Below are 21,585 nucleotides of genomic sequence, written 5' to 3'. Positions count from 1 at the left end.
CCGCTGCTGCTCCTTTGAATCCTGCTGCCTGCAGCGTGGGACCAGCTCTGGGAATATTTTCCTAAGGTGCTGTTTGTCCGTCTTTTTTTTATACATTACTCCTTGTCAGGATCATCTCTCTTTGGTGCCTCAGGTTTCCGTAGGCTGCTCCTTGAACCCACTTTTGGTGTATTTGCTATCAGTTGTTGATCTCTGTCTCTGCTCCATGCTGTTATGCTCAGTCCACTCATCTTCCAGCCTAGACCTGCTCTTGTTGAGGCTTTGACCTCCTTTTAGGAGAGCGGTGTTGGTTCCTGTGTCCTGGGAAAGCCCCGCCAAATGCAGAAACATCTTGAAATCTGGTCTGCCACAAGATTTACTGTGACCGTGAAGCGCAGCTCTTCAAAACCTACAGCTTCAAATGCTTGTGGACAAAATCTGTGCACAGTCCTTGCTGTGAGCATGGAGCAGATACGCAACTGCCCCATTGCCAGTTTAAATGGTGGTAATGCTGCGGAGAGGGGGAAAGTGCTTTCTAACCTGTGGTTTTCCCTGGGTAGGAATTAGAAAGGGTGCAAGCCACATCTAGAGGAACTGTCTACAGAAACTTCTGGAAGAATTTGGGATTTCTGATGCTGTTTTAAGACCTTTTGGGCTGATGGTTTTATCTATGGAAGAGGGAAACCTCTCAGTTCTTCCTGAGCTGGAAGAGGGCTGGTGTCTGCAACCTCCTTTGAACTACAAGAGGGATAGGGGACGGCATAAGTGGTGTAAAGGATGTGTTTCCCTTATATATATAAAGGAATATAAGATTATAGTCTTGCTCACCTGTATAATATAGTGCATGTTATTTCTGGAGATGAATAATATGCTAATTTAACAATTTAGCTTGTTAATCTAATAATCCTGCCTTCTTTACTTAACGTCAGACCTATTGTGGAGCTGCAGTAATGGAATTGCAGCTCTCCCAGCTGCACGGCCCTGATCAGAGCTTGGATTGATACAGAGGATTAGAAATACTTCAGTCCAAAGGTCAGCTTTGTTCGGTCAACACAGAGCATTAGCTTGGCCCTGTGCAATTAGACGTCTGTGCTGGGAGAGGATTTATGCCTTTCCAAGGGGAAGCTCTGGTTGTTCAGTCCAAACTGAAGTATTAATAAAAATGCCCAGCTGAGGAGAACAAAAAAAAAAAAAATCCACTTTATTTTTGTTTCTCTTTTGAGTTTTTTTGAATGTTTTCCAGGATTTTCCTTTTTAAAATGTTAGAAAAGATGGCAGATGTAAGGGAGGATTGGCTATGAGTGAAATTTGTGCTTGTCCTGCTCAGCGAAGGTCTTCTGCTCTCCAAAAGCAGCCCAAGGGGTAGCAGCAGGTTGGCCAGAGGTAAAGAGCTGTGCTTGCGTGAGCAACCAGCTTTCTGCAGGAGAGCTCAGGAGAACAGAGGAGCAACTCGGGAAACATCATCTGGCCAGCAAGTGAGATGTCGAACATTGGATGCACCTTTTTATCTTTTTCATAGATTTTTCCATTTCTGGTGTCAAAGCATTGGAGTTTCAGGCATGCTGTGTATATGGGAGGATGCTGTTTGCAGAGAGTGTGTTGAAGCCTGGGGGGAACAGAGGGTGTTTTAGGTAGCCCCACAAGCAGGTGGAGTTTGCCCTAAGTGGAAAGAAACTGCATCAAGTCAGTCGTGTCCTTTAGTGCCCTGGGGCAGCGGGAACGCTCTGAAGCTCTCACGAAGCTGTTTGTGAACCCAAGAAATGATAGAGAGGTAGAAATGCGTGCTGCTGGAGGGAGATGTACTGCTGTCGTCATGCTATTTCTCTCAAAAAGGGCAGGACAAGCTCCCGCTGCAAAGGGCAGAGGTTTTGCTGCAGTGTTTGGCTGAAAGGCAGTGAGATGGAGCTGAGTCCCTGGCCAGGGTGAGGACCTGGTCCCCAGTCTGCAGGGTTGTCCTGAGTCCCCACTGGCTTGAAATCCCCCTGCCAGTATCTGGGGTCGAGCGCAGGCAGGAACTATAAGGTTTGGCTCATGATTGCTCTGTTTTAATCAAACTGATATTTTACTCTTTGTTAAAATAAACTTTTTCCCCATCCTGTGGTATGACTCACTTTTTCTTATGCTGACCTGATATTTAGAGTATCTGATGTTTTAATTACCTTCTCGGAGACATGGATTTATTTTAGATATGTTTGCGGAGATGTGTAAACCAAGCAAAGCTAGAGCACATCATTTATAAAACCGCTTCTTTCGGAGACTGCTGAATTTTCACGCTAGGATGAGCCTGGTTTTCCATCAGTAAGTATTTTAGCCCCTTAAACTAGTTGGAGGGGGTTTTTTTGGCACCCTTGAGATTGTTTTCAATGGCAAACGAAGTATATAAATGTGCCCATACTCTGTAAAAGCCGAGAACAAATCACACCAGGTGCTATAAAACAGTCTAATTTACTGCAGGATGGCAGTTCGGATGCACAGCTCCTGTTGGAAGGCAAAGTTCCTTCTCCCAGGAAAAATTGGATGCAATTTTCGGTGTGTTAGTGCTGAAATGCCTTCATGCTTAGCTTCATCTTGGACGGAGTCCCTGAATTGCCTCGAACTAGGGGAAAAAAAGGAACTGGCAGGACCCACACCAGGGACCTGCGTGACGTTCTGGCCCATCCCAGGAGAGCTCCACTGCAGAAGGTCTGGGATGCAGAAACAGAGTCCGGAGATGAGACTCACCAGTGAACACCTTGACGGTGTGCCTGCAGAAGTAGAGCTTGACAAAGAGTTTGTTGTAGGTAGCACACATCAGAAATGATAACGTTAACGTAGAAAAATGAACTGATGATTTCTCACCTGGCAAAATCTCTGATGTCCCACGCCATTCCCGTGGTAGGAAGAATATGTGCGAGCTGAAGTTGGTGGTGTCGAGGATGTGCTGTCTAATGGCACGGTTTAAAGGCAGGAGTTGGCCAGTAGAAAGGGCAGTTGTTGGGTTACTGGGATCAGCTTGGTATTTTAACTGCAACAAAAATGTAATGGAAGAAGATTAGTTGGGAGGATTCTGTCCTGCCACAGTGGGAATATTCGGACTTCTATGAGACTTTTTGTTATTTGTCTCAATGCACTGAGATCTCTGCATGAAATGGAGTGTTTCTTGGGTTATACTTTCTCAGTGGGGAGGGGTGGTATTGTGGTCTGGTCCCAGCAAGGCTGTTCGTGTCAATATTTCTGCAGTGCCTTGCAAGAGCACCCTAATCCTACTTGTTTTAATATTTACATGTTACATGACTAGGGCATTGCAAAATGACTGGATCCCAAGTGTTTTGCTTTAAAGTATCAGACATACAACAGGGTTACTCCATTAAATGCCTGCTATGGGGATTATGTATGCATGGGGGGTTGGAGGCTGGGTGCCTTGGCTGGGAGGTTTAAGAGACAGTGCTCTGCTCAGCTGAAGAAAATGGGAGCTCTGCCTTTCTCAAGAGAGTGACAATTCTGGTTGTGTCCCACTGGTTGCAGCAGGTGGTGGGTCATGTATTTTGTTGAATGAATAGGAGCAGACAGCAGAAGTTAAGTAAATTTGGTGGGATACATTTCTGGGTACAGAAATGGCAGTTTTTGCTTAAAGGTGAAATCCATGCTTGTGAAAGCAAAATTTTAAAAAGCAACAATCAATCATCTTCTTTCTGTCCTTAAAATGCAGACTTGAATTTTGGGCCAGGATATGCAGGTTTTGTGTACAAAGGCTGATATTGAGGCCAGGGTTTGTTTATTTAGTAAATATAATGCCTGAATGCATCAATTGATGTGAAAAGTGTTTACCAATGTTCCCATCGTGTGCTGGTCCATTATGCTTTATGGAGTGTGAGGACCACAACCTTTGAAGAAAAAACTTGTGGTGCCTGCTTCATTCGCAGAAATTAGTCTTAATACTTGACATTATCAAGTTAGTGATAGTTGATATAACATTTTGAGAGTAATTAGGAGCATGAATTTATGCTCAGATGGATGTTTAATTAAAAACCGTGGCAGCTTTGAAGTTCATGCTTCAATAATCTTGAGGCTGAAATGTGGGTTTATACCCAAGTGAACCTTGACAGCAAATCTGGAAAGGGGAAAAACGCTTTAGTATCTCTGATTTCCTCCTATTTGTTTTATGCCGTCGCAGCCATCACAGTGTCTGTAACAGTGCCCAATTTATGAAGATGGAAGCAGATGGAGCAGTTCAGCCAGGACATCACGTAGCCAGACGCAAAACCTGCTTCAGGGAAAGGAGCAGGGAGATGTTGGAGGATATTTGTGTATTTGAGACCTCCGGGAGCTGTACCCCAGGTGATGCTGGCAGTGGTCCTTCAAACCTTGCGGTGCTTATTGTGAACAGCCAACACGGGACGATGAAAGTGCGTCCTGGAGATCTCTTCTCCTTCCTCTCCTTCAACTTCTGGGGGGTTCAATCGCTGCCCTGCGTGAGCGGGGAGGGAGAGGTGGGTAAATCCGTGCTTATGTCCAAAGCAAAGGTGATGCCATGCAGGAGTCTGAGCCCTGCATCAGGATGGGGCTGGTGGTGGGATGGCGGGATGTCGTGGCAGCTTGGGCTTTGGGAGGATGCCGGTCCTCTTGCATCTCTCGCTCTTATGTACGAGCAGCTGGAAGCGGCTCACCCGCCACCAACAAGCAGAAAAATCCCGAACAATGCCAGGAGACAAAGAAGGCGAGAATACAGAATGTTACAGATTGCTGAAGAGCAGATCAGCTCCTTTTCCGCAGGCAGACAGATGACCGAGGGCTGTTGGTATAGATTATTAAGCAGGCGGGAGGTGAGGAGGGTGCAGGGGGCAAGGGTGGATGCAATGATTGCTGCTCCCCTCCAGCTTCCTTTGCTCCTGTCGCCAAAAATGATGTTGTTAGTGTGGTCTGAAGGCTCAGAGGTGACTGCTTTATTCTGGAAGGGTTTGACCTCCTGAAGGCTTTGCCTCCAGGCAGCTGCACCCCCTCCAGCATCCCCAGGGTGAGCTCCCAAGCACAGGGGCACCAAAAAGGAGGAATTTCGAAAAAGCAGAGAATTTCTGTTGAAATTCTGTGTAGGCACTTGCAGTCTTACCTGTTCTGACCCACATCTTTGCTGTTGGGGGAACAGAGGCCACCCCAGGAGCAGGAATTGGGCTCAGTCGTTTTGTGGTTTTCTTGTGGAGGCCTCTGCTCTGGCAGTGGTTTAAAGGAAAAAGCCAACAAGTTTTGATGTGTGGAGGACACGCAGGAGATAAAAGCATATTGTAACAGGGGCTTTCTGGTGCTTTTCTTGGTCTTGCTACCCCAATCCCCATTTGTAGCTTCTTAACAGCAGTTCAGGGTGCACGCTGGAGAATTTAGCATTCGCCACGCATTAATTAACAATTTCAGCTTGCTTTGGCTTTGGCAGAAATGGCTCCACTGCCTGGTCCAGCTGGATACTTTGGAAAGGCTGCAGGGGCACGGGTGCTTACTGCTGCGTGGCCAATGTGCAGGAGGTGGTTGGTGGCTAATGCCATCGACAGGGCTTGTTGCTGCCGTGACATCTTTTAATGTGTGCAGGTCGGATGCCAATTTTATTGCTGTCTCGTATCTATCACTTTTAGCTCTCAGTGTCTCTCTCCAACCTGTCTGTATCAGTATTGTAAACCCAAGAATGCCTGCAGTAGGGTGAAAATCAACTGGTTTTCCTAAACTGTATATGATGGTTTCACTGCAAGTATCAATGCTGAGCACTAGGTATGTTCAATTAAAAGGGACAGTTAACTGGCGAGGAAACGCCTGGTTTCCCTGGATGGAGGTTGAAATCTGCTGGGATGAAGCTCAACAAACCATCAATGCAAGCAAACTATATGAAAAGCAAATCTTTGTTCTGAAGTTCCAAGGCTAAATACTTATTGGTTCTACTTTGCCCGATTTTTGCATGACTAAGTATCCCTCATGGCTTACATTAACATACGTTTCAAAGCGGTTTATTTTGTTTTGGTAAATATTCACGCAATATTAAGATCTTACGTCCATCGGTAAATACTTGGAAGGTGTATGGGACAGTGGCAGATCCCCGCGGGAATGACGGTGTGGGCGTGCAGGGCTCCTTTTCCCCTTGGCCAGTATCGGAGGTAGGCAGCAGCACTCCACCGCAGCAAGACCGGGGCATTTCGTTAAAATACAAAATGAGGCGGTGATATGTCAAATGAAGGCGGGTATAACTAGCAAATACATGGCTTGAAATGCCTCGTCTCCCTCCTCCATTTCATGGAGGATGCAGTGTGCCGTGGTTGTGTCCGAGCACATCCCCTGCTGGTGCTCTGCTGGCTTTAATTAAAGAGTTGGTATGCGGGGGCCTTCCTGGCCAAGCAAACAAGGATGAATTTAGGAAGGGGAGGATTCGTTTTTGCAGATCACGCTTTCTAAATAGATGGTGTCTAGCGACATCCCCCTCCTTTCCGACGGCCACATCCAGGGGATGCTTCAGCCGCAGCCTGGTGCTGCTGGGCTGCATTTTATTTTCTTATTTTGAATGTTGCACATTTTAAAATAAAGCTCTTTTTCCGTTGTTAGAACATGCGGTTGCTCAGGACATATAAATTGTGTTAATAAATGAGCGAGGAGCCCTGGTGGGTGAATTGGCTTCCTGGTGAAGTCATAAATTTGGAGAGGATGATGCCGCCTTGCTCTGCAGCCGGCGCGTGGGTTTGCTCCCCAGCGCCGTGCCTGAAAACCCGAGGGGCTGGGGAGAGGTGCCCATGTCTGGTAATTTGGGGTTCTCGCTGGAGGCCAGATGGTGTGAAAGACCATCTCTAACCTGCAGGAGGGCTGGGAAACCCAGGCACAAACCCCAGCTCATCAACAAGCATGCTGGTGGAGGGGTGCGGAGGAGCCTGAAATTAAGGAAAAGCTCGTATTTTTCCCTGTTTCTCCCAAGCTGCAGCTTGACCCCTCTCAGCCTCTGCTCCTCGTTGTGTCCTTGATGCGTTAATTATCAATGCTGCAGGGCAGGAGCTGCCGTTCCCTGTGTGTCCTCCACCCCGTATCTCGTGTGATGGGGCCTTGGGCTGCTCCCATAGTAAGAAGTGACTGGGAAATAGGGATGCTTCCCTTTGCCTCCCAGCTTGCCTGCTGGGATCGGCACCTGCTGGTTTTCCTGGAGAAGCAGCATCTTTTTCCTCTGATTCTGCCTGGTCTGTAAGCAGAGCGCATGCCCTCAAATGGAGAGGGGGGAATGACTTGGTATGAGCAATTTTGGTACGATGTTTGCGTGATCCGTTTCTCGGCAGAGGAGGAAAGGCCGGGAATTGGCTTGCTTGATAGCAGTTGTGTTGATTTTAAGACCCCATCAACAGTTTGGGCTCTTATAGTTTTCCCCATCGCTTCCAGGCATTTTTCCATTAGGATTAATGTAGTCAAGCACTCTGCAATGAACAGTTTGTTGCAGTGATTTGCTGATTTTTCAACTACTGAAAACCAAAGAGACCGTATGCGGCGAGAGGTTTCTCTTTCTGCCCTGGTTCTCGAGCATCTCCTCTAGATGCACACTCCCTGCTTGTGCCAGTGCTGAAGATAGGGTCACTTCCACAGCCGAGAAGCAAATCTGATTTTAAAAAACCTCTCTAGCCTGCTAACCGAGGTTTTTGCACAATAAATAAATTAGTGGACAGAGCGTATAATGGTGCCCTGCAGGCTAGGAGTTGCTGGTGTGTCCCCAGGTCCGTGAGAGCCGGGGCTCAGCCACGAGGGGACCGAAGTCAGTGCTGTGTGGGTACCCCAGCCAGCACGTTTCCATCATTGCAGCTCCAGCAGACCATTTCCAGCCGAGTCATGCTCCGTGCTCGGGAGAGGCCCCGAGCTGTTTTTTTTGCATGGCTGAGCATTAAAGGATATTTCCAGCACTTGTTTGCCAGGAAAATACAGCATTGAAGGCCCTTTACTAATTAATTGTAATGGCAGGAGGAATGGGAGGGAATTGCTTTCCCATCATGGCTGCTGTGAAGATGCTCTTGAAAAAGAAAAAAAAAAAAAAAAGTGCAGATGCTGCCAGGACAAGGAGATTGTTTAAGGATGTCGTTCACCACGAGGAAGACATTGCCACCGAGCAAAACCAAACAAACTTCTCCCTTTTCTTTTGCAGGGTCGTCATGTTAAAACAGGCCAGCTTGCTGCAATTAAGGTTATGGACGTCACCGGGGTAATGTATCCTCCTCCTCCTGCATCCTTAAATTCCAGATAAGAGGGGAAAGGGGATGGGGTGTGATAACATGTGGGGCTTGGTGGAAGGCTTGTGTTCCTGGGAAACAAATCCCCTTTGCCTTAATGTGAAATGTGCCATTAAGAGATTTTGGGTTTAATAAATGTGTGAGAAAAAGATATTCTGGAAGAGTTTTGGAGATTAAGTAATTTTATGCTAAAACAAAGCAGCATCCAGTTCCAGCAGTGGCTCTTTTGAATGCGTTAATAAAATCTGAACAAAACTGTAGCAACAGGATCATGTATTCATAACACATTTCAGTTTCTCCAAATCCATGTTTTTTACCAAAAAGTTTTTGTTCACCAAAACTACGTGCAGGTATTGTTATGAATGACTTTACTAGACAAGTTAAATTATGCCTGTGCATCCTACTGATAAAGAAGAAAAAATGCACAACCATGGTCTCAGAAACATGGCTCTTTTGAAACTTGTATCAGACTAAGAGAACCAAGAATTTACAAGTTATTAAATTAATAAAAAGGATTTAGGGGAAAGAATGGTTTCACCATTTCCCACTGGCCACAAAAGAAAAAATGAGTGGAATTGCTATGATCCCTAAAAACCTAAACATGCATTTAGGAGGGTCACATGAAAGTGGGTTTTCTTGAATAAATTTTTTTTAAAAGTAAGTGCAGTATTATACCTCCCAAAGTTCCTGCCTACATAAACAATGCCAGGTTTGCGAGTAAGAATGTGTTTTGTTGTGTTTTGCCATTTTTTTACTGGAATAGCACATTTCAAAATTTAGGACTCGATCCCAATCTACCCACCTTATTTTTTGAATTAATGTTTTTAATTAGCTTTCAGGAGTTCAGCACATACAGAATTGACTCACTGTGAAAGCAGTCAGCTGGCCTCAGGATTATGTTTTGAAATACCTTAGATGTTGTGGTGTGGTATTAATATCTACAGGACCTTCATCCAGGTTCTTTTTTGTGCTATCAGGTGAAATAATGCGTGGAAATAAGTCCGTAAATGTGAATGAGATTTCTTTCTGTTTACTTGCAATATCTGCAAGTGCCATTTATCTAGTTCTTGTGGGAAGCAGGCTCTAAGGGAATGGGCAGACCCACCAAATATAACCCCATGACATAAATAGCAATGAAATTCCCGTGGGATGAAGTCTGAAGTTACAACAAATTTAAGCTGAGAAATCAGAATATTACTTTGAGGCCAAACAGGGGCTTAAATTTGAGTCCACACTTAGTTCGGTGGTTTTAAAATACCATTACTTCCAAGCAAAGATGTTGGAGAAAAGTAGCCCAAATCTTATCCTACCCAATAACTAATATTTTCAGTCACGTCTTTAAGTAGATGTCCCTGGTCTAAACCATTACCTTCCAAAGCAGAGTCTCACGTCTCTGAACGTCCAAGGTAGTAAATGAGATATTTGGCATGGGGTGTGTTGTTTGGGTATTTAATTATTTTCCCCTTAAGCTGCTTTTAGCCATATTAAAACATGTCAGCTATTTCTCTTTTAATACCTAATGCGCAAACTGTTAAAGTCGGTCCTCTAAAAAACCGCCCTAGCTGAACTTCTGCTCTCTTCTACTTCTTCTACCCCACTGGATACCCTGTGTGGTGGCTTCCCAGCCTTGGGTGACCCCAGTATTGCATGAGTGGAGCAGTAGCTCTCCGGCAGCGGTAGCGGGATCAGCCGAGGCGCAGAGGTGAGAGACCTCTGTGTCCTCTGAAGGGACACCACCAGCCCGTAGTCACCAACAGTCCCTGATGACAACGTGTCTTTCAGAAGCCTGCAGAGAACGGAACTAGTGTGATCATCCCAGCTGTAGCCAGCTGCAATTTCATGAAGTTTTTGGAGTGTAAAGCCCATGTTTTAAGTCAGCTCTCAGACAGTGCCTCATCCCGACCACGTGCCTTGCACTAAACCCCCAAAGGCTCCTCACAACAATGCTTTGTCTAACTCATCTACGCTCTTGCTAATTATCTGTTAGGGAAGATTGCAGCATAGAGGCCCTCAAATTACAGCACTTGATCAGTTTGGGCAGCCGCTGTCTCTGAATTAAGAATTCGGATTCTTTTTCCCGGGGCTGGTCCTGCTGTATGCTGCATGACCTACTTCCAGCAATTGATGTAATAGAATTGATTGATGGGGGCAAAGCGTGGCAGCAAAACCTGGTCTGTGGGTTTTGTCGGGTTTGGGGTTGGAGTAGTTACAGCAGCTCGCTATGATAATTCCTTTTTCTTCCCTCCCTCTCTGGATTTGCTGGTGGTGCCTGCTGGCAGTAGTCCTGCTTGGAGCAGGAGGTTGGGCTGGGGACTCCTGAGCCTGGCTGTGCAGACATGTCCTTGGGTGCCATGCACAGCTCTGATGCTTTGGGGTTATTTTTTCCCCTGGTTTTGAATACTTCAACCTAAAGAGAGACTTGAGATAAAACCTTAGGCCAAGTGTCCCTGTGGCCTATCTCCATTTTTCCTAGAAAGCCAGGCGTGAGGTGGGAGACAACTGAAGAGCTGGCTAGTGGTACTCAGGGAGCTGGGGGGGTTTTGCACTGACCGCTCCTCCTTGCTCCCAGCACCGTTGAGCATCCAGCTGCTTTTTCTGTTGCAAAGGGCCTCAATAAAAAAAAAATAAATCTCTGGGGCCTGATAAACTAAATGTTATATTCCCTGGTTTCCTAGGCAAATGAGAACAAGCAAAGTTGTGTTGACTGCTTGAAGGAAAGAGGTGATAAAAGTCTTCCAGAAGAGTCCCCGGGTTTTCCTTGTAATGTTTGGGCCCATTCCTCCTCTTCTTTGGTGCTTATGCTCTCCATGTTCTTACCAAAGATAAAATTGGAGGTTGTTTATACAAGCTCCACCTAGCTACTTCTTTTATTTGTTCCTGCTGTCCTCATCTTCACTGTTCTTCCCTGAATTCTCTCTGGAAGACTGTAGTCATTAAATCACTTTCTATGGCAGTTTGGGAAGAAAGCCACGTTTCTGTCCACGTTGTGTGACACCTGGTCAGGGAGCATCGCTCTTCAAGAAGAGCTGCCCCTGCAGCTTTGCTGTTCACCGGGGTGTCTTGTCCTTTGCCCATTTGTAAAACTGAAGTCAGGATGAAGCAGGTGAGGGACACGAGGGTAATAAAGAAGAATAAAGAACTAACAGCCCTTCTGGTCCTTTTATAATAAAGCTCATCGACATCAGGTCACTAACTGCTGCTCCACAGCCTGTGGAATTACAGCAGGCTGGAATTCGGTCAGCTTAAAATAAAACCAGGGCATGTTTGATGGTCATGAAAGCAAAGAGGTAGGACATGAAAACAGGCATCAGTGCAGTTCTCTTGCCTCGGCCGCTTCAGCTATTGCTGCTCTGCAGACAGGACAGAGAGGGGCTGCAACAGCCCACGGGAATGGTGCTTGTCACCAGGACCGAGTTAGTCCGGCAGAGAGTTTGTGGACAGGGAGCCTCTGCCTGCTCCCAGCGTGGTGCCACCGCACCACCAGTCCCAACTGGTGTCCCCGAAGGTCTTGTGCTGCTTCCAGGGTGGGCAGGAGCAGTGTGTCGGATGGCTGGGATGCACAGCGCAGGAGCACTTCTGCTGTGCAATGATTTCTAGAAAACCATCGTCTTGGACCTTTGATGGGTGTAGGAGGGTGTGCTGATGCCTTACTGGGGTAACACAAGTGTAGTTGAGCTTCAGAGCAACGCGATGCTGATGTAACTTATGATACGAATTATAAAGGAATGAGTTTAAAAAAGATGGAGGAATGTCTAAACTGCTGAAAACATGTCATTTGTCTGTGATGCCAAAGTCTGGCACTGGTGCACCTCTGGGTGGAGAGCAAGCCTCCCTGCGAGCGCCCAATTCCTGGCCAGCCCTTCCTTTGTTTGGCCAGCGGGTACTTACGCCTGCAGATATTCAGACGCTCGGGACCTTCCCGGAGCTCTCTGGTCCCACCTGAGCTGCAGGGTTTGAAGCGGCACACGAGGATGGTGGGTCATTAACCCACGCGAAAGGACTGCTGCCTGCCTTAAACTCTGCCAGCACCTTTGGGATCCTGTTCTGGAGGAGATGCCATGATCTGAACCATTTGGAAGTGACCAGATTTCCGCACTGCCTGAAGATCTGTCCGGTTCAGGGTTCAGAAATGCAACGAGGAATGTGGCAAAGCATGTGTTTTCTCCTTAGCTTTTTGTTCAGAGAGCAACCCCTTAGTGTCCAGTCCAGACCTCAGGCTCCCAGGGCTCTGCTGCAAAAAGTGGCTGTAAAAAAGGGTGCAAGGAAACTTGGGAGAGGTCGGTCAGAAATGGGGTGCTTGGAAGTTCACCCACGTATAAAGAGAGCTGCGAGCCTGTGAAGTGCAGTCTCTTAGTGCCTCTGGTTTTGTTTTTCTTTTCTTTTTGCCTCATCCCAGGATGAAGAGGAAGAGATCAAACAAGAAATTAACATGCTGAAGAAGTATTCTCACCACCGAAATATCGCTACTTATTATGGTGCTTTTATTAAAAAGAACCCACCGGGAATGGATGATCAGCTCTGGGTAAGTTGTTTTCTTTTCTTTAAAATAACTGGGTTTTAACACAAATTATTTACTCCGTGTTGTCCTTTTACCATGACCTGTATTGCACAAAAAGCCTTATTTTGCATCCGTCCTTTTCAAAGTCATGGCTTTGAAAAGGCTCTTCCTGCACTGCAAAATGCTTCTCCATTCTGCCATAAAATCTTTGCAGGCTGGTGATAAAACCATTTTTATTCTGAATTGTCACTAACAACATCTTTGTTACAATATTCAATTGAAAATGATTCTGTCCTATGAAAATAAATGCATCCAAAAAAACAGTTGGAGGGAGCCCGGAGCGTTGCTGGGAAGATGGAGGCTGGAGGGGGGATGCTGGGCGCACGTGATTCCTGCCAGCTCTCGGCACTGCTTCTCGTGCTTAATGTTTCACGGAGCCAGTGCAGGCGAATGAAGAGGAGGGGGACGGCAAAGGGAGGGCAGGAAGGTCTGTGGCTGATCAGCCATTTCGGTGAAGATGCCTCATGTTGCTGAAGGGCTGCAAGCTGCTTTGCCTCTCCATAAATCCTTGCCTGCCTCCTCCCGCTGCTTCCTTTGTCAGTGGCTTCTCGGTTATTAATTCGGCATTCCCGGATGGCGGAGAATACAATTTAAACCCACTGTCTATCTCCGGAGACAGACGGAGCGTTGGAGCCCACCTCCTCACCGGCGGCCGGTGCTCGGGGGGGCCGGGCAGGGCAGCAGGCACCGAAGGTCGGGGCTCTGGGCGCTGCCCTAAGGGGGATGAAAAATTAATTAGAGTTACTGTGCTGTATTCTGAGCTTGGCTGTGCTGTGGAGCAACAGCCTGCAGCACCCGTGGGTGTCTGACCAGCAGTTTGACACCTTGCTTTCGTTAGGGCAGCATTGAAGGGAAGGCTACTTTTGAGTTACCTTAAATATAATGACCTGGATGTTGTCCTGTAGTCTAAATAGCATTTTTTTCCCCATAGTCTTGTAAATCCAGTCAGTTCTGGGTTATCCATGGGTAGTTTCCAAAGTTTTTCTATGCCTGAACAAGATTGCTAAAGCCTTGTTTTTCAGGGGTAACAAATATCCGTGGTTCATCTGGGAGACCATGGAGATACTGGAGAGCAGCAGAGTGCTCTTTCCTTTAGTTTCCGTATAATCTAGGCTTTGTTTTCACAAAAGGTTCAGTGGCTTCAGCTGCTTGCCCCTGCGCCTGCATGCCAGAGCATGGCTGTGGGAACCAGGGGGGTTTGGAGGACATTCCTCCATGTCACCTGGGACAGAAATGGAGCTGATGGGCTTCTGCACTGCTTTGTTACCCGAGACTCTCCGATACACTGAATTATTGGGAAGACTTGGGGGCTTGGACTCCAGGGGCTTTTCTTACTTGGGTGTTGGGGTTATTTTTGATGGGAACTCTTAAAAAACATGTTCTTAGCAGCTGGCCTGGGATTCAGCGAGGAGAAAGCTGTCAAGCTGAGAAATGCCTTGACGTCCCATGAAATTCCATTTGGCTTTAGCTGGTTTATAATCTGTTTTAAAAAAAAAGTAAAATAGAAAACCAACCCGCAACATTTCCCCTTGTGCTGCTGGAGTACCTGGGGGGAAAAACACCCCACCAGCTCTGTGACAAAGCCCTCAATAGTGAGAGAAGCCTTCCCTGGAGCTGGGCTCTGCTCAGTGCCTTTATGCTGCTTGGGTCTGGGCTTAGCACGGACTGACCAGGGAAGAAGGTTTGTTTTTCTTCTTTCCTCCAGCTCCACTGCAAAGAGCTCTTGGCATATACAAGCGTTAATAAAATAATGGTTTTTAAATGATTTGCCCATTCAGAGCAGCCCAAACTTCCAAAAAAAAACCCAAACAAACCCCTCATTAGAAAACTCGTGGATTGAGAGAGGCTCTTTCATCAGTCCCCATCATCATGAAATGGCAGAGGATGCTGTGCATGCTGCATCACCTTCAGATACCCAAAATCAGGAGGATAACCTGGGTTCTCCCCAGCGGGTCATCCAGCCGTGCAAGGGGAGAAGGTGTTCATCACCCAGTTGTGCCGCTTGTCTCTTGCCCCCTGGGAAAGGTAGACTAGATAATCTAAATTCCCCTCCAGACCGCTATCTCTCCTCTCAATTTTGCGGCCTTTCTCATGGGCTAGTGAAAAAAATTTTTGCAAAAGCTGCTTTTCTTGCACTGAAGAGTGCTGGGGTGTGAGGTTCTTTTAAGTCTAATCCTAGTGCTGAGGCTGGTGGAGGTATTCACGGGAAAGTTCCCCGGCCATGGAGGAGAGGTGTACTGGTGTCGCTGTGTTAAATAGCTGTTGTTTCAGGATCTGATTGAATTAGGACTTGCGTGAACTCTATCAGTCTTGCCGCACAGATAAAGGCTTGTTTATTTTTCATTGGCCCTTTGTTGAAATAAAACGGTTTCTGATAATGCCCAAGTAATTCTTTTTTATCGACATTCAGGAGGCTGATACGGAAATAAAAAACAGGGAGCTCTTTCAGTGGAGATTAAGATCTCTCGGAAGCGCGGCAGGCTTCTGACATGAAGTATTGTCATCGCTTCTGCCGTGGTGATGAGCAGGTTTTTCGGTGCTGCTGCTCCATTCGATAGCAGCCACTCGCCCTGAAAGATGAGCTTACTAAACAACCAAGTTTTCCTGAAATTAAAGAGCTGCATAGAGGATATTTTAGCAGATGGCAATGGAGATGTGCATCACAAATCCGATACATTAGGAAAAAAAGGAAGTAAAAGGCATAGGGCCAATCTTTATGGAACATTTTAAAAAAATTCAAAACATAGGAGGTAGGTTTATTCCTATGTTGGATAAAGTGTTGCTTTCTGGGGGTGCTCTGGACCTTCGGGAGGGATTTTGCCTGTCTCTAACTGACACAAGGGGGTCCTGGCTGCGGTGCAAGGGGGCAAAGAGATGGTGAGCTGCAGAAACTGGGGAAATGACCCAGGGCACGGTGAGGACCCAGTTAATCTGCTTCTCAGAGTTAAACTCGTTAAATTCCCCTTGCTCATCTCAGCTCTACGGTATGCCTTACCAGAATGCACATAATAACCCAGAGGGATTGTTTTGAGATATTTTGGGGGGTTTTTTTTGGTGATGGGAGATGGGGCATTCATTAGGAAGTATGAATTTGATGGGGGAGGTGACCCCATCCTGAAAGCCCCCCCCTCCCCAGCACGTCGCCCGCCCCGACGGCTGCTGGAAGCTGCAGGCTCTCTGCTTCGTTCCAAAATGCTAACACACTAATGTACATCCACGGGGCGATAGGAGTGCCACTCCGCTGATGTTTTGTCATCTACCCTGGCCATCCACGGTGCACTGAAACCACGAACGGAGAAGCCCTGCCATGCACGGGCGGACGAGGTGGGGGGGGTTGTGGAGGGGGCTGCGCGGTGGCTGGCAGCAACCCAGGACAGAGCCCACCCAGGACGGATCCCACCCAGGACGGATCCCACCCGGCACGGTCCCTGGGGAGCAGCGCTGGCTGCCGATGGATGGCTGCCATGGCAACCCTGCCTGCGCCCGGAGCTGCATCTGTCACGGAGAAGGGGAAAAATTGCTAACGGGCAGGTTGTCAAATACCTGCTCACGGCGAGCACGGCCGGGTGGCCTCCAGTGTGTCCTCTGCAGCGGGTAATCTGGGGCAGTTTTTGGGGGAAGAAGGAATTAGGGTGATTTAGGGCCAGAGGCTTAAGTCAGGATGGCACCGCTGCAGCCGTGCAATGCTCAGGGCTGTCACCGCGTAGTTGCAATGCGCTTTTTCACCGTGTTGAGCTGTAGGGGCCCACTGAATCGCTGCAGGGTGGTACGGACAGAGTCACACCGGGGATCTGGAGAGCAAAAATGGGAGCGGCGAGGCTCCATTGAAAATGGAGCAGAAGCCATCAAAGCACTGGGTTGCACCTCTGCAGCTCGGAGCAGGATTGCTCGTAATCTGCTTATAGGCACTGAAGAATATTTTCAGGCAGTTGCTGATACCTTGCATCCCAGGAATTAAATCATTAAACGTTTGAGAGGGGACAGTTTTCAGTTGAGCTGTAATTCTCTCCAGTCCCTCCATGCTCTGCAGTCCCAGGGAGGTGCGGGGGGAACGGGGCTGCTCCTCCGGTCCCCGACCGGGAGCCTGGGGTTAGCAGAGAGGCTTTCTGCTGCTGTCTGGCTGAGTAAGCCAACGCTGTTTCATTCTCACTCCTCTTCAAAGCGATGTCAGTGCCGTAAACACTGCAAGACTGCGAGCCCAGCTCCTTTCGCTGCCATCCCTAAGCCCAAAGCTTTCAGCCTGCTCAGGACCCGTGGCAGCAGCTGCCCGCCAGCTCCCCAAGGGGCATGAATTGCTTGACCGGCCTCAAAGCGCAGGGAGATGCAGGCAGGGCGCAGCCAGGCAAGTCATTTATTTATGAAGGTGTGCAAGAGCGGTTCGGTGCTGCCGTCGAAGAGGGGAGAGCAGAGCAGCGCTGGCCCCGCTGCTCCCACCCAGGCGTCCCGCTGCAGCATCACAGCCTGCTCCCGCTGTAGCACCGACACAGGCAATTAAAACCCGTGCTTATCTTCCTACAGAATATTTTAGTTGCTGCTTAGTACCAATTCGATGGCTATTTCTGTTTCTGAAATGGGCATTGGCTTTTCTGCTGATCCACCAAGTGACGGTCTCTGCATTTTTTAATGCTCCGTCGCTGGCTCCAGGTGCCATGATGTGTGTGATGAGGGACCCTTTGGCGAGGGAGCCAGGCGGTGGGGTGGGATGGGAGGTTTGCGTGGCCTGGGCACAGGGGACCGCATCGCACCTGGGTTCTGTTTACACGCACAGCAGGAGGAAGGATTTCCAGGAGCCTTTAGCCTGGGGGTGTTGTGTGCTCATTTTCTGTAAAAGAGAAGTCAAATTGTTTGTGGGGTGAGGAATAGGAACACAGAAGGGTTTGGCTTGCAGAATAAAGGAGTTGGATGGTTTGGCAGGGTTCCTCTGGACAAGTTGGAGCGATTCACCATCAGCTGGATTGGGGTTTCTGTACTGGGGATGCTCAGGTTTGAGCCCTTCCAGGTAATGTGCAGCGGCAATGGGAACAGAGGTCTTACTGGCCATTGCCAAACTGGGGAAGGTGGTGGTTGATTTGAAAGCTGCGAGGGCTCTTAAAACAAAAAATTTGTGAGACAGCAGGACAGAGATTTACAGCTGCTGCTTCTGAATTTGCCTTGCTTATGAAGTTTGCTGTCACTCTGATATGAAGAGCTAAGTAAATGCTAAATGAACTGTATTTAAAAATACTTCCTCAATAAGTGGCCTTGCAAATTAAATTTCAGAAGATGATCTTACCTTTAGCCCATCTTGATGATAATTTTAATTACGGTTAATAAAAATTCAATCTGCATTTCAAGTTTATTGTCTTCCCCCATCATGACTTCATCCTTTAACAAGATTGGTAATGATGCAAGTGTGTGCAGGGCAAAGCACTCACCTAGAGACGTGGGACTGGTAAGAAAGTGTAAGTGCCATTTGAAGCCTTCCCCGACTATACTAAGCTCTGCCCTAAAATCAGCTGGAACTTTTGATGCCTTTTCTTCTCTCCTGGAAGGCTGTTTGTTGGTTTCCAACCATAGGGTGTTGACATATTGATATTATGCCAGTATCTACCTTGTTCTTCTCCTTGTCTGGTGCTTCCCTGTCCCTACTGTTGACAGTATACACTCATATCCCATAGCCATCCATCCCCTGGCTGCCTGAACAAGTCCTCAGGTCCTCTGAGAAGACCCGATCATCTTCCTGGACCTGCTCCAGTGTGCATTTATCATTCTTGGGCTCCATCGCCCGGCAGGACACGCAGTGCGGTGGGTGAAGTCTCACCTGGCCTGTTGGTGTGACTCCTTAGCCATCATCTGTGTTTCCTCTCTTTGGAGGCTGCATTCTGAGTTGTAGTTGGGACTTCTGTAGCATCCTTCCATCTAAGGAGCAAAGGAAACTATAAAAGTGTAAGGGGATCGCGGTGCCGCGAAGCGCCGTGGCAGCCAGCTTTCCTCCCGTTCCATCCAAACCTTCTGGAAATGGTGGTTTTTCACGTAGGGTGTCCCATCAGCAGGTGGGGATACTCAGGCAGCCTCGTCATCTTTCTGCTGTCTGTTTTCTTGGAGAACTCGTGGCAGGGCTTTCGGGAAGTGCCTTGCTGTTAGCGACACGTGCGCGCTGCTGAGCCCCCTTGGCCCCTGCCCAACTGGACCTGGAGCCTGCTGGTACTGCCAGAGATCTGCCGGTGCTGGATATTTTCCTATGGATGTTACGGGAGTGTGCAGCTCTTAAAAAGCCGAGTTGGAAACACTCCCACTGGGAATTTCTCTTTCCCTTTCTCTGTTTTTATTTTTTTTCTTTAATCTCCAGGAGATTTCACAACTACAGATTAGGGATACATCAGCAGGTGGCCGTATTATTCACCTCCTGGTGCAAAATTAATCTTTGCCCTGTGGAAATCAAGGACAGGGTAGAGGACTGAGGGAACTGCCAGCTCCATAAAGATAATCTGGCAAATTAATGGATGCACTGTGTACTCTTAATGGGATTTTTTCTGTCTTCCTTTAAGCGTTGTGATTGCTGTACATAGTATAGCATGCCCTTCCTCTTCCTCCTGCTCCAAACCCTGGTGAGAGCCTGTGGATGAATTTCCATGGAAGGGGACCGGAGAGGGCAGCCTTTGGGGTTGGAAAGTGTTTGTGGCTGGCTCAGCTATCCAGGGTTTTCCTTTCTGAGCTTGCTGGCCTGGTATCCCAAACGTTCGTTTAATCAGAAACATGTGCAGACGCAGATATTCCCCACGTGTCAATCGTTCAAAGGGAAGAAAGAGAGCAAAAGCGACTTTGAAACCAGTTGTTCCGTTATTCCCCATTCAGTGAGCAATGAGTAACCCACGACTGAGGCCGTGTCCCAGTGACCCAGCTGGATTGCTGGTCTCCTGCTGGGGTGGAAGAGCTGTAAGCGCCGCAGCAGCGTTCCTTGCCTTTGCACAGGGCAGACTTTGGCTGGTCACGCGTCTATTTCTTGAAGCCAGTTTCCTGACGTAAGAGGCATATACAAAGAATTTTTCAGCTGTCAGTTGAGGAGGAGAAGAGAAACTTAATATCAAAACTAAAGATAGGAGCATGGTCAAAGCCAACTAAGGTACAGTCTGCTCAAGTATTTTATTTAACCTGAAGGTTTATAGCAGTACTGTGTCTGGACTTTATGAGCCTTTATTTATTATAGTCTCTTAAATCACTGCATTTGAGCAATTTCATTAGGAGTAACCCTTTTGCAGTTTCTTTCTCTTCTTCTCTTGGCCTATGCTTTTAATAAAGTGATGTCACTTGCTTGGAGAACCTTAAATGCCATGTAAGCTTCATGTGATAAGAAACTTTAAACGTGCACATTGAAGAATCTGGCAAGGCACAACTTGTAAGGGAATTTCTTTTAATAGCAAGCTGATCTAACTGGAAGACATGGTTTCACATCTGAGAGAAACACTTGCAGAGGTCTCGGAGGAGGCTTGTTGCGTACGCGGGCTGTGCTCGCTTTCTGGAGCACACCGACGGCTTCTCCACGCCCTGGGGATCCATGATGTCCCTGGGAGGCAGATGTACATCCCGTGCTATTTTTATAAGGTTTATTTCACAGTTGCTCAATGACAAGTTCAAGTTTGGGCCTGGGTTAGATCATTGTACTTCTATATTTGATATTATGAAACTCTGGAAGTGGTACAAGCAGTGGTGCCGTCTCATTCGAACCAACCTGAGCACCAGGACACCGGCTCTTTCCCGGAGATCCTGAAGCTGCATGGCAAGCTTCCCCTCAAGGAAGGTTTCCTGCTCAAAAGTGATCAAAAACAAAGACCTTCTGGTAAAAAAAAAAAAAAGTTGGCAAGCATACCTGGTTTCTAAGGTTGTAGGAAGCCTTCAAACATCTGTCTTGTTGCCTTCACATTTTCAGAGTTGAAGAACTTATATGCAAGAGGTAGAGTTTTGTTTGTATTGCTGTTGATACTAAACATTGATCATAAGTATAAAGTAGGGTATGTAGTGGTGGGGTCAGATTTCAAGGTTTCCAATTCCTCTGCTGATTTTCAGCGCCAGACTGATTCCTGTTTCTTGTTCCCAGCCCTCTGGAGAGCACCAAGCCTTTCAAGCCTTCCAGCCTTTTACCGTTTCATTTTTATAACAAAAACCATATGGATTACAAGCTGATAGGTTCGAGATTATGTCCCAGTGGCTCTGCGTAGCACTGCGTTGCCAAAATTGGGGTCCTGCCCTGGGATCGGGCAGCCCAGAGGATGCTGTCGGTGTCGCTGCAGTAATTGCATTTTTGTTCCATTTGGCAGCTGGTGATGGAGTTCTGCGGCGCGGGCTCCGTCACCGACCTCATCAAGAACACGAAGGGGAACACTTTGAAGGAGGAGTGGATCGCCTACATCTGCAGAGAGATTTTACGGGTACGTGTCCAGAGGGACATAAATGTCGGGGGTTGTTGGAGTGTCACACTGGGTGCTCGGGGGACACAGAAAGGCTTTGGCTCTGCAGGCTTCGTGGCTGCCGCGCTGCCATGGGCTGGAGCCTCTTTGGTGCCGGTAGGCATGAATGATTCATGTGCTTGTATGATGCATAATAAATAAGACCTGTTTAATGCCCTTTAGCTCTGTTAGTTCCCTGACTTTTAATGCTCTTTTTCCTTCAACAAAAATATAATTTCCTTCAGTATTAATAGGGCAAAGATTTATTTACATTAGAATTACATTTTCAATTAACAGAAAGGTGAGGACTAATAAAGTCTGTGGAAAGAATCTTTGTGATTAAAAAGCACCCGATGTTTTATAAATCCACATGTCTCTGGCTTTAATGAGGATGCTGCAGCTTTTATACCCACAAGAC

The 21,585-nt window shown here is 47.4% G+C and overlaps 1 protein-coding gene across 4 annotated transcripts in view; it reads left to right on the top strand.

The window, feature by feature from the left end:
* The window catches only part of TNIK (TRAF2 and NCK interacting kinase), a 167,962-nt gene that overhangs the window by 81,999 nt on the left and 64,378 nt on the right, over positions 1-21,585 (top strand). For all 4 annotated transcript variants that reach the window (XM_075031387.1, XM_075031388.1, XM_075031386.1 and 1 more), the window contains exons 3-5: positions 8,102-8,158; positions 12,583-12,708; positions 21,039-21,149. In XM_075031387.1, the coding sequence (XP_074887488.1) occupies positions 8,102-8,158; positions 12,583-12,708; positions 21,039-21,149 (294 nt within the window). The remainder of the gene's footprint in view (positions 1-8,101; positions 8,159-12,582; positions 12,709-21,038; positions 21,150-21,585) is intronic.

The sequence above is a fragment of the Buteo buteo genome, chromosome 7 (assembly GCF_964188355.1).
Source record: "Buteo buteo chromosome 7, bButBut1.hap1.1, whole genome shotgun sequence".
Taxonomy (NCBI): domain Eukaryota; kingdom Metazoa; phylum Chordata; class Aves; order Accipitriformes; family Accipitridae; genus Buteo; species Buteo buteo.
Note: the sequence above shows the minus strand (reverse complement) of the source record. Positions and strands in the feature narration are given on the sequence as shown.